Source organism: Sturnus vulgaris, chromosome 15, assembly GCF_052056855.1.
Source record: "Sturnus vulgaris isolate bStuVul1 chromosome 15, bStuVul1.hap1, whole genome shotgun sequence".
In the NCBI taxonomy this organism is placed as follows: Eukaryota; Metazoa; Chordata; class Aves; order Passeriformes; family Sturnidae; genus Sturnus; species Sturnus vulgaris.
In genome coordinates this window covers 4193057-4205744 of record NC_142257.1, presented here as the reverse complement: position 1 = coordinate 4205744, position 12688 = coordinate 4193057, and the positions used below count along the sequence as shown (strand labels likewise).

The 12688-nt window shown below is 41.0% G+C and overlaps 1 protein-coding gene across 8 annotated transcripts in view; it reads right to left on the bottom strand.

Moving 5' to 3' along the window:
• The window catches only part of EBF1 (EBF transcription factor 1), a 268313-nt gene that overhangs the window by 21099 nt on the left and 234526 nt on the right, over positions 1-12688 (bottom strand). For all 8 annotated transcript variants that reach the window (XM_088173961.1, XM_088173962.1, XM_088173959.1 and 5 more), the window contains exon 11: positions 8997-9085. In XM_088173961.1, coding sequence (XP_088030087.1) covers positions 8997-9085 — 89 coding nt within the window. The remainder of the gene's footprint in view (positions 1-8996; positions 9086-12688) is intronic.

Here is a 12688-nt window from a genome sequence, read left to right as displayed (position 1 = left end):
AGTCACAAATGTATTCCAAAATATTCTTTAAAATAAATCCAAAATGCATTTCCATGTCTGTATAAGCAGGTTGAGATTGTGCTATTGTACTTAGAGGACATTCCAGTCCAGTTGAGTTATATCACCATAAGTTACATGATTGACTTTTACAGCAGAAAGAAAAGGTTGTACTCAAACAACTGTTATTGCCTCAATGGAAAAAAAAAAAAAAAATCAATGAATGTAAAATGAACAGGAGATTTTGTCCAAGTTGCAGTTAATTCTACTGAAGAGCTATGGATATTAAAAGGTCAACAAATAAATTAGTCCAAGTGTTATGAAATGAATGATTTGGCTTATAATTGTATTGAGTGCAAATTGTTCACTGCCTATTAGACCAGGTAATTTTTAACCATGGTGCCTCAATTACTGTTCCATAAGCAATAATACAGTTGTAAGAGCCACCAGTTCGATCGGGTGACCTGGGAGACACTCCAGGACAGCTGCCTTTGCTATGATGGATCACTGAGCCTGATCTCCAAATGGTGCCAAACCTTCCCTTCCTGGGAGGGGATCTCATAAAAGAAACATTACTGCTTGATTCATTTTACCAAAATGCTCGAGTTTTCTAGCGTCAGCAGCTGGGCATAGATTGGAGGCTCTGTATTTCTTAGAAGAATTACGACAAGAGGCCTCCTATTGCTTCCAGCACTCTCTGCTAAATGGCATCGTGATGGTTTGGAGGATGCTTTTGCTGCCTCTCAATTGGGCTGTGTTGTGAGAAATACACAGCAAGCATATTTTACATCACCACGTAAACCACCACATAACACCTAAAACTAGGCCAGAAATGGAAACTCTAGGTGAGATTATAGACATGACTTCACACTTGTGCAATGCCCCGCATTCAGAGATCTCAAAGCGTCACTTTAATGGGAGCAAATTAAACTTCACAACATACTCTCTAGGAAAACACACACTCTCCCCCATCTTCATCAGAGACAGCTTTGAAGTGTAGCTGTTTGGCTGAAGTTTCAGTGGGCTGTGGTTACAACCAAGGCAAGTTTTGTAGGGTGAGGTAATATCTTTTATTAGAGACACTGATACAGGGCAGGAAAGGTACAGTCAGCACACAGGAAGCAAGGATGGGCACCCAAAAACCTGTTTTATTCCAGTTACATCAGTCAATCTAAGATATAACCACTCCCTACAAATCTTGATAGCCTTAAAAAGGGAAAAGGAATCAACCTGATATTGCTTTCAGGCTATGAAGCAACACCCTTGGCAGCAGCTGTGTTTCCCCATTGCTCCTTGGGGCATGGTGCTCCCTGTGAGCCAGGGCTCAAAATAAGGCCAAAAAGGGCTCACCAGGCTTCCCAGAGGACTGGGCCTTAAAGGATTGCAACCAGGCTGTAACTACACAGATCTGTTCTCTTTGTATTCGTATATAAAATAAACTGAAGAGGTAAATGCAAATCTTGAATTATCAAATAATCTGCACAGGAGAAACCACAATAATAAAAGCCTAATTAGAATAGATTGTACCCCATACAACCAAATCCTGTTTATATTGTCACTCCACTATATTTTTGATAAATCACTACATTCAAACAGTCTGTTGGGAGGGTGGTTTTCCATTTCATCTCTCCATTGAGCAAAAAAAGTGCCACATGACTGGAGTCTGAATTTCCATTTCACCAGCATACAGTTGAACTGAATATTATTTGGCACAATACAGTGTACAACTGAGCCACTAAATGGCTGATTTACTAAATTATTATTAGATGAGCTCTTGCTGTTCCAAGTGAAAGTGCAGTCACTGTCTCTCTTCATGGTGTGTTCAAATTGTTCTGTGTTTAAATATTCAGCATGAGGCTAATGTGAACTGATGAACTGAGACTACAAACGTTCACTTTCGATGCAGACAGGGAGTCAGAGATGCAACATATCATGTGGCCTGCAGAGGTGAAGATGATTTATGTTTAAGGATGCTGCTGCCTATTTCCATTACTATAAGATATTCTTAATTAGCTTTGTGTTTGATCCAGGAGTTTGGGAATGCAGCTAGAAGCTAGAAAACAGCTCCAAAACTGAACATAGCTGTGTGGCTGTGGAGGCATCAGAGTCCTGGTGAAGAGGTACTTGAGCCTGGATCTCTGGCAATAAAGTGCATGAGCTGCCTCCACAGATTCATCCTTTGCTCTCTTTAATATTTGAGCTGTAACTTAAAAGTATCACCTGCAATTCCTACCTGAGCATCAGAAATCCTCGGCATGTAAAGGACTGACCATGTTGTGTAATCCTATGACTTTTTGAGGTGAGCGGATATGGGGGGAAAGGAAAAATAGATATTTTTAAGAAAGGTTAAAGAAAAAAAGAAACAATTTCTTTACTGCCACCTGCTGGAGTTGACAATAACCCTTTGTCCCAGGGAGAGAACAAGCTCCTCACTTGGAGGACAGTTACGGGGAGCATTTAAAATACTGTGATCCCAGACACTTACAGTAGATTAGAATTTTTTATTGGTGCTGTGTTGCCATAACAACATAAAGACAGCAGATGACTTAAGCTAAGCTTGCAAAGCAAAAGGCTGCTCATCTGGCAGTTAAAATGAATACAGTTCACTTCACAAGTTCCCCATATGGACCCTTAGTGTATGGTAATGAGGATACCATATGGTGGGAGAAAATGCACAGAGAACAATTGTGCTCCACTGGATGAGTGAAGTGAGCGGGAAGTTATGAGGAAACACAGGAGAGAGATTTGTGTGTGCGCTCTCTAACTCAAGGGTTTCTTTCAGAGGGGGGTTCTCTCTCTTCTTAACCTTCTTCTTAATATATACATGCATAGAAATGACAGAGAAACATATTGCACATTTTGCAACATCATTCATCATAAACTGTCAGCTGTGTTTGTAAATCAGCCTGGTAAGATCTTAGAAATTTGTAATTCTTAAAAGGTAAAAGTGCTAAGTTTTTAGACAAAGTGCAGGAAAATTTAAGCACTTCTGACAAGTAGAAACATTAGTGGTAATCATTTTAAAAATGCTTGCATCTTCCTGCCTGCATGTTTAGCTGTAAATAATGCCGCAATGAATAAAAGCTTTAGAAAAGGGGAGGGGAGGATGAAATGAAAAAAAAAATCTTTTCTATTTTATTTCCAAAAGGATAAAAAGTAATAGATTATCAGAACCATATGCAAGCAAAATTCTGCTGTAAATGTACATATGCTATACAGCACGCTGTACTAACCAGATCCCAAACCTGGTAAGACAGCTTGCTAAAGGCTGCAAAGTCAATTTTGTACTACACATGCTTCATAAAAGATGAATATAAATGCATTAGTTAGACACGGTGAGCTAAATTAGAAGGTCAGGCAGGGCTGGAAGGGCTGAAATATCACACAACCAATGACTGTAATTACTCTTTTTTTAAGTCTATTAAGTGGTGTTGTTCTATCAAGGCTCAGGGGTATAGGACATGAAGTACAAGATAAAGTAATGTGTATTTATTACTCCCACGGGATCAATTTACTAGATATTTTCAGCTCCATGGAGCAAAATACACAAATGCAGCCTTTGTTACTTTCTTCAAACTGTGGCTTTTTCTTTCAAAACCTGTTCCTCGAAGGGACTGCGTTTACCTGTTCAGTGTCTTCCTGTCATCCTCAGTTAATTGTTGTATTTAAAACCAACAAGGATGAGGATACAGGAACAGAGAAATGTGGGGATCCCTCTTACAGGATGCTCAAACAAGTGGTTGGAGTGGCTCAGATGGAATGTGCAGACTAGAAAATCCAGTCCCAGGCATGATTTTTACCCCAAGGCAAAGCAGAGAGCAGGAGTGGAGAATGGCACAGAGCTCCTTGTCATCATGTTAGCCCTGATCTATTAAAAGTTTTGTCATAGATTCTAAATTACACCATCTGCTCTAATCATTTGCTGAGTAAATGCTGACCCAGTTATAAAGAAAGCTCAGTGAAATGTGTGTGCACACTGCTGACCTTCAGAAAGGAAAGGGCTCCTTGCCAGCCCTGTGTGCTGGCTCTGCCCTTCAGCAAGCCGTGCCTCTGTCCCTCTGCTCTCTCCTTCCAGACTCTCCCTGTTCCCAGACACCCCTCTGACCTCCACCACCCCATAAGGGTGACACTTTCACAGGTACCTCGCCATCAAAGAAGCTCTGATGCTCTCTCATTGAATATTTTCTATAGGATAAACAAAATATCAGACCCCCTAAATAAGCTCCTCAACCAACTAAGTGCTCAAAAGGAAACTTCAAAACCCCCAGCTGTTGAGGGTTCAATACCAACCTTAACTCTGGTCTCACATCCCTGTAAATTTTACAGTAGAATGTAAAACCCTCCAAGCATATCCCATGACCTCCCTGCTGTACAGATGAACCCCAATAGCTCCTCTTTACACGCCCCCCCTTTCTGCCCATACTTAGTATAAAAGTATTCTAATGATTCTCTTGTTACATTGGATGGGAAAGAAAAAAAAACAAAAACAAAAAAGAGGTGTTTTCTTAGCTGAAAATTACTAACCTAGGTTAAAATACAGTATATGTTGAGTTAGTAGATGGCAATCCTTTCTGGAATTTCCATTGGGTCTGTCTGAAGCAGCAAACCCGAGCTGCATTGTCTTCATTGCTATTTTAACCTCTGCTAGCAAGCCTGGGCCAACCACCCACGTTTAGAGACAACCTTTATTTGCAATGTAAACAATACCCATGTCACAATGGATAAAGGGCAGATCTGTGGGATTTCATATGGAAAAAGACAACTGCTTTTGCCATCCTCTGATTCCTAATAACCACATGTCTTCTATTAGTGTCCTAAACGAGGAGGTGGGCTGTGTCTTTGGGGGGGTTTAATGACTGACCAGAGAAAAGGAGCTGAAGGGAAGGAGGATCCTGGTTACCTGTGCTCTCAGCTCAGCAGGGAGGCCCCTGTGCACTAGAGAGAGAAGCTCCACTTTCATCTACATGAAGAGAAACCAGAAGTAAAGGTCCCTTTCAGGAGGGATAAGGGGTCTCCTAGAGAGCACTGAGGGAACAGACTGGGAGGGAGAGGACGTCAGATCACAGAGGGGGTTGATGCAACGACTCGCTTCTGAAACACAGAGTGAACAATCTTCTGCTTAATCTAAATACAAGTGATGAGTTGTAGGAGTGGTGAAAATGGCAAATAAAATCTAGGAAATTGCATATAAAGAGGAATCGTTGTTATTAAATCATTTAGGATGGATGTGTTTCAAATCTAGCTCACAGCTGAAGCTGTTTTACAGCTCTAGCTGTGGAGTTTTAACAAAATTGCAGAATTGCAACGTGTCTGCCAGGGATTTATTTTAAGGATTGCAGGGTAGTTACATGAATGAACCTTAATAGACTCAACATGTTGTTGTGATCTGAACCCTTCAGTGATCTCCAGAGCAGTTTATGTGCACAGGAACCAACAACACGAGTGCATTTGTGTGCACGTGTGCAAACACTTGAGATGGAAATGGGGCACACACACGTTCAGGGCTGTTCCCAGCTCCACACACTGCTCCTGCAGGACAATGACACCATTTCTCAACCCTAGCATCACACTGTTCCTTTCCTCTTATCCCCAGAGATCTCCTGTTTCCTCTGATCTGCCTCCTGTCTGTATTAGAAAGGAAAGTCTACACTGCCCAGCACACTCCTGGTACTTGATCTCACTCCAAGCTTTGGGTGCTAATCCCATCTCCTCTTGTCTCTCCTCCTGGTGCTTGTGGGTGTGGGGGTGTCTGTACAGACATGCACCTCTCCTTGTGACATCCCTCCACTGGCTGCCTTCCCTGACCAGCTCTGGACAAGAAGGGAACAGGATCCTGGCTCAAGCTGGCTCCAGAGCTCAGCTGCCAACATCAGCTCCCTCTCTTTTCTCCAGAAACTATATACTGCATTTCTACTTTAAGCACATCAGCTGTCAATCTAGCAGTCCAAAGACCCTCATTTCCAGGTGCTCCCATTCTCCTCACTGTGGGAGGGCATTCTCTACTGGAACTTGCCCGTTGAAGCACTGGAAAGGAGTTTTTTAAAACTTGTCTTTTCTTTTTTTTTCTCTGCCCACTTCCAGCAGATAGTTGGAACATTTTAAAAAATTCATCCTGAGCAAAAATATTGAGCACTTTTGAAAATACTGGTTCTAAACGTCAGATCAAACTTCTCAAACAGCCTCAATGGTTTTAGAAATGCTCTTAACTCCTAAGCTCTGGAGAGCAGAGCATGTGCTAACACTTGATGACCTCAACAATTCTCCTTGACTGCAGGGATAAGTCACAGAGCAGAATGCTCTTGATGGTCCATGGGAAGGGCAGCATGCTCTTATGAACACAAAAATGATAACCACTTCTACCTCTGGGAAGATCTCTAATTCATCAGTAATGTTTCAATGGAATAATGGCCATGAACCCCAGCAGCAATTAGAGAAATATGATTTGTTTTATTTATTTAATACAAAGGCACAAGGCTTTTTCACAAACAGAAAGTGATGATGTGCTGTCAGGACAAAGGGGGAAATGGAAGGAAGGATTTTGAGAGCTCTGAGCACTGCTCTCCTCTCTGCTGTTTCTCTCAAACATTTGCCCTCTCTGCCCGTGGTTCCACTGTGGGAGCCATATGGCTTCCAACACTCCTCTAAGTAGCCACTGAGAATTGTCTGTAGTGGAATAGTGCCAAAGCCCTTCCTGGTTTAATGACATGGGGAAGAGCACTGTGCAGTGCTCACAGCACAGAGGCTCAGGGCGTCCTTGATGATGATCCTGGAGCCAGCAAGTGATGCTGGGAATTGAACCATCAGTGCCTCAAATACAGAAGTCGACATGTGCCAACCCCTGCTGCATTCAGCCTCTGTGCATGGCATAATAATGAGACTTGAACTTGAGGTCCAACCTTCAAGCCTGCACAGAAGGAACTACCCAAAGACAAAAAAAAAAGTTTTCCCTCTAAGCCTGCACAGTGTTACCAGTTTCTTCACTAAGTTTGTCCAAACCTTAAGTAACTTCTTTTTTTAAAACCATCATATCTTACCTCTGCAGACATAACCACAATTTCCCTTGATTTAAAGATTTGAAAAATTAGTTTAAAAGGTACTCCAAAGAAACACATGAAGCCAAGAGAGAATAGTAGGGGACAGATGACTCAGTGCTAACCCTTACTCTCATACCTTATCCATAAATACCTGCTAAATTTCAGAGTCAGGATATGGAGCTAGGAGAAGCTTTCTTCTGCCTCATTACAGGCAGCAGGAATGTGTGGGACCAGTCTCAGACCAAATGGGAAAGAGGAGGGTGCTGTGTCTGGAGGCTGCATTCCCACATTCCCACACCAGCACAAAGGGCATTGCTGGGGACCCCCTCAGTGCCTCGGGAGTCAAAAGGGAGCCCAACTCCTGTGGAAGTTGGTGATGCACCACAATCCTTGGCCACATAACTCAATTTGGAATTGCCCAGTTTTATTTTACTTGAATTTCCTGATTTAAATAAAATCTATGGCCATCTACTAGCCAGCTAGAATGTTGGGTTTAGGGAGGTTTTGCAGCATTTCTTTTCGGTCTTGAAAATGCCTGGTGCATAGTGAAGGTTGGCTTCTTCTTTTCTGAGAAACTATTTTTCCTCCAAAAGCACATTTGGCAGCAGAGGGAAAACAGAGGTGAAAAACAAAAGCCCCTACAGAAGGATGCTCTCTTTCTTTGGAAAGGGTTGCACCTCTGGAGTGAAATTTGACAAGCCATGAAAGCTGTGTCCTGCTGCAAGTCTGTCCAAATGTTAGGGAAAGGGACAGCTTGAGAGGGTGAACAGAGCCAATGGTAAATGTAACTCTCCAGGACAGAATGTTTCTCTGGTGGGCAGAGAGAAGGACAACACATCAGTGACCCCAAAACCACTCCCTGCAGTTTTCCTAGGCAAAGATAAAAGTCAGAACAAGCCTGTAAAAAAAAGTCACATACTGAATTTTATTTCTTTCAAGGAATTAAACAAATTAAGTTCCAGTGTTCAGGAAATCTTCTCACCCTTCAAACACTTTAGAAATGCAACTCATCAAGGCCTATAACAATCCCTGATGAAAGCTCAGGGAGCTACAGAAGAAAGGTCACAAGTATTGTCCAGTCACAAAGGCTATACCAGATATACTTTAACTGAACAATTCATCTGTCTGTGTCTCAGGTTGGCAAATTCACATTTTCTGTTCCACAGGGGGTGTCTGACTCCCCAGCTCACTCAATAACAGCAGATAAAACATGTGGTGGCAGCTGGCCACAGCCAGTGACTCCAGATCATCACTACTGCTCAGAGCTCCTGTGGACACGAACAACACTTCAGTCCCCACCTCTTCCTCCAGTATACCACCAAAATCACTGCAAAAACAGATCTGAGTGCAATCCCAGTGTTTTCCCAGTACAAGAAACTTATCTGAACAATGCTGTCTTTCCCCCAGCTTTTACTTGACAGAAATCAACAAAAAAACCTCATTTTCATGGGAACAAACATCACTTCAGCACACAATGCTCTAATTAAATCAGCAATCCCAAAACAAAACAGTATATAATCATTATTATCCTAAACCAACACACGATGCAGCAACAATGGAGTCACATCCAATTAACTTGATTTTATCAATGGTGAAGTTCTCAAAATTATGCTGGCAATGTGCTACTGATACCAAAACCAAAAAGCATCATATTCTATGAAAACACCTCAGGTCCCAAAATAGTAACCAAAAAAGATGTTAATTGTTACGTATTTTAGAACACAGAGAAAGATTTGTGTTTAAGAAAGGCAAGAGCTGTTTGAGTTCACTGTGACTGAGAAGATAACAGAATTCTCCTAAGGCTCCAGTTGCTGACTGGGCTTTCTTGGTCATGCCTCTGTTTCAGCTTATCTGGGTTGGGCACCAAACCAGGACCATCATATTTACAGAGCCTTGCACTCCCAGACAAAACCACGCAGTAACCATCTTTCCCATATTTAATAAAACAACAAACTTGGTGCTGACCTTTGGCAAGCGTTCGGGGTCACCGGGGTGCCGGGGGATAACCTTCTGTAACCTTTGGAAACCATAGTCAATGGTGGGTTCGTTCAGAGCTGAAACAACAACAAACAACAGCGTGAGGTGACACAGGCACAGCAACGGGCTCAGGTGACAATGGCAAAGGCAGGACCACGGCTGAACTCAGCACTGGCTGGAGTCTTGGCCCAAACTCTGCTTGAGGTTGTTCCTTTTACCTCAATCCAAACCTTCCCACTTCAGCTCCTCCAGCAAAGCTGCTGGAAGATCTGGGGATGTTGCTTACATCTTTCAAACAGGAAGCAATTTTTATCTCTGAAAGGCAATGAAATTAATTTGATAAATACTTTACACCCCTGTCCTAGGTTGCAATGCAGGATGCACCCTTCTGCAAGAGCACTGCTTCAACTGAACCACAGCTGTCATCCAGGAGAACTGCAGCCACCATTTAATGGCACTGCTACCAACACCCTGACTGATGGGGTGTCAGGTTGTATTCTGACTCTGTCAGTGTTTGAGTTTGTTCTCTGTAATACTGTATTTCTATTTTAATTTTCCTAGTAAAGGACTGTTATTCCTATTCCCATGTCTTTGCCTGAGAGCTCCCTTAATTTCAAAATTATAATAATTTGGAGGGAAGGGGTTTACATTCTCCATTTTAAAAAGAGGCTCCTGCCTTTCTTGGCAGACACCAAGACCTTGGTGACCTTGAAAGACCTTGCCCTTGAAAGACCTTGGATCTTTAAAGCCAAGACAACCCCATGTTTCACGTTGGGTTTTTCATATTATGAAGAAGGTGATTGGAAGACAAAAGTAGTTACTATTCCAGTGCCTCTCTTGTTCCAAATTTCATTATACTTTTAATATGCTCCATGTGCAATGTTCACAAATAATTTTGTTGTGAAATACAGGCAATTGTTTTGGCAGAGGTTTTATTTTTTACTCATTGACACTAACTTCAGCAGCTTGGGCTCCAATCAGCACTAAACTGATCCAGGAGACTTAATAATTAAAAAAAACCCCAAAACATTAATGTTTTTAGTTCATCTTTCACTAGACCACGTCCAATAAAATGGAGGTGAGAAATGGTGAAAGTGGAACACTTTAATCTTCATGAAAATGCTGGTCTGTCTGCATTAATGGAAGCTCTGATTGTGTCAAGCCTTTAAGCACATGCTTATCTGTAAGCACATACTTAAACCCATTTGCTTTCAGCAAAGCAAATTCGAGCATATTATGTTTTTTATATGATTGCCTATAATTACAGGGGACTGCACTGAATGACCTTCTAGCTATATTTCCAGTCATATGATCACTTTAAAACTCAGATGTTAGTGAGACTTCAACATGTGCTTAGAATTTCCTAAGTGCTTTGGTGAACTGGAACAGTCAAGTATTCTCAAGCATCTCTAAACAACAGCACATCTTGACTCTCCCATGCCAATAGAGATATGGGACTATTCCACAGCAATTTGTTTGAATTTTTCAGTTAAATGGGAAAAAAAAAAATCAAATTGAATGTGGATTTTTATATTTTCAGCCTCTTTTTTGCAGGAAAAAAAAACCTATCCTTTTTTATTTTTGAGTCACTTGAAAGTTTTTATTCTCTTTTCTTAGCTTATTAATACAAAAAAATATTATTTCCTGCACAAATTCTTATTAATTTATGAATATATCATATACCTTTATGAAGATCTTATTATGACCTTTATTATGTGGCTAGAACAACGATATTTGAACACTGCAAAAAGATTTAGCATTAAACTCTATCTCCCAACCTCAGCATGGCATAACCTGTCCATATTTCCATGTTTTAAGTGAGGAGAACATTTTTCCACACTCCTGAAAATCTTCATGTTATCATTAAAGCAGTATCTAATCCCTGTCTTGTTTGTAATTAGTTATTCCATAAAAAGCCCACAAAACAATCCCTTTAAATTTCTGTTATATTCAAACCACGTTTCTACAGCAGATTATCTAGCTGGCAAGCAAAGTGTCAGATTTCTATCTCCTCCTGGACCTTTGGCACATCCCATCTCCTCAAGCAAACCCAGCAATGTTGCTGCAGCCTGAGGCAGAGGAAGGTGATGTTGAGGGACCCAGACCTGCCCAACACAGTGAAACACAAACGTGTGGCTGAGGCACATGGTCCAGCATTCCTCTGACATCAGAAAGGAACCCTCTGACCATATCCTGAAATTAGTCCTACAGTATTATGGTGACATCAGACTAGAAATCCTTCAGGGTTTTACATTCTGAGCCTTTTCCTGCTCCGGAGGTAATGACATCTCTGCAGTCTCCTTGTTTGTTTGGGGCTTTTTCAGACATTTCCTTTCATCAGGAATATCTGAATGTGATCTTTTATTTATATCCAGATCATTATATGGATGGAGTGAGTATAAGGCTTTTCCCTTGCTTGGGCCCTTTTTGATTTGGGGATAGTTTTTTTCCTACATTTCCTTTCACACCCTGGCCCACACTGACCTCTCTGTTGTGTAGTTCTTTTGCAGAAAATATCAGAGTCCCTTGGTTTGGAACCCCCTGGTTTCCTCATCTCTTTACTTACAAGGTTTACTTACAAGGCTGCTTAGTTTAAACCTTTTACAAATAAATTAATTTACTGCTATTTATATTTATTATGAAAAATAGCTGTTCTCTGAGAAGATTAACAAAAAACCAAAACCCTACAGCTCAAATTTATATTTCTTTTGCAAATATGTTCGAAGAATTTCGTGTAGTTCTGTCAAATGTGTTTCTCCTCTAATTCAGTCTAGTTTATGGCCATTTTCCCTTTAGATCCTTTGGGAAAGTAGTTACTAAATTCTGCAATATTATAAATGGAGGCCAGTTCTGAAATCCCCCCAGAGTTAGCAGTCATTTTCTCATATCTTCCTACACGTTCAACACATTTGAAATCCACAGAGTATTTCCTCTGAGTATTTTCTGAACTAAATGGCAAAAAAAAAAAATGTTAATTTTATAGTCCAGTCTCACAAGGCATCAAGCATACTGTGAGAGATAATGAAAACTTTCTGTCTCAAACAGCTTCAGCTTTACTTTGGTCGTGGGGAGAGGCTGCACACAGAAATCTTCAGGAAAGGGTCCTAAACTGCTATTGTTAAATACCACTCATTAGTCTACAGCCCTTCAACCTTTCAATCTGAGATAAAATAAAATAAAAATTAAAAAAAAAAATCTTTAGCTATCTGGACATCTGACCACAGATTGGACAATTTCAGCCCTCCATTCCTTGCTCATTTACAACCCAAATATAATTAGTCATCTCTCAATGAAAGAGATCTGTTCACATATTTACCCCCCCCACCAGCATTAAACCAGACCAGTTGTGTGTCAGGAGATGGAAAAACCCCAGAGAAAAGGGAATATTCTCATGTCCAAGCACTGCAGAAGAGTTTCTACAAGGTCAGACTCAACCTCCCTGCAAGGTTTTCCTCTGCCCCAGTACAAGTGACTGGGCTCTGCTGCTCAAGTCCATCCACAATAAGGCATCTCCCAGCCCTTTAATTCAAACAACAGTTTTCTTGCCACGATTGAAAAAAAGAATCAATCAGAAATATAAACTCTCTATTTGTGTTCTTGACATCCCTACATTAAAAACAAGCTAACACATATGGTACTTAAAATGCATTCCCATTACCTTATATTTTAAAAGTACCATT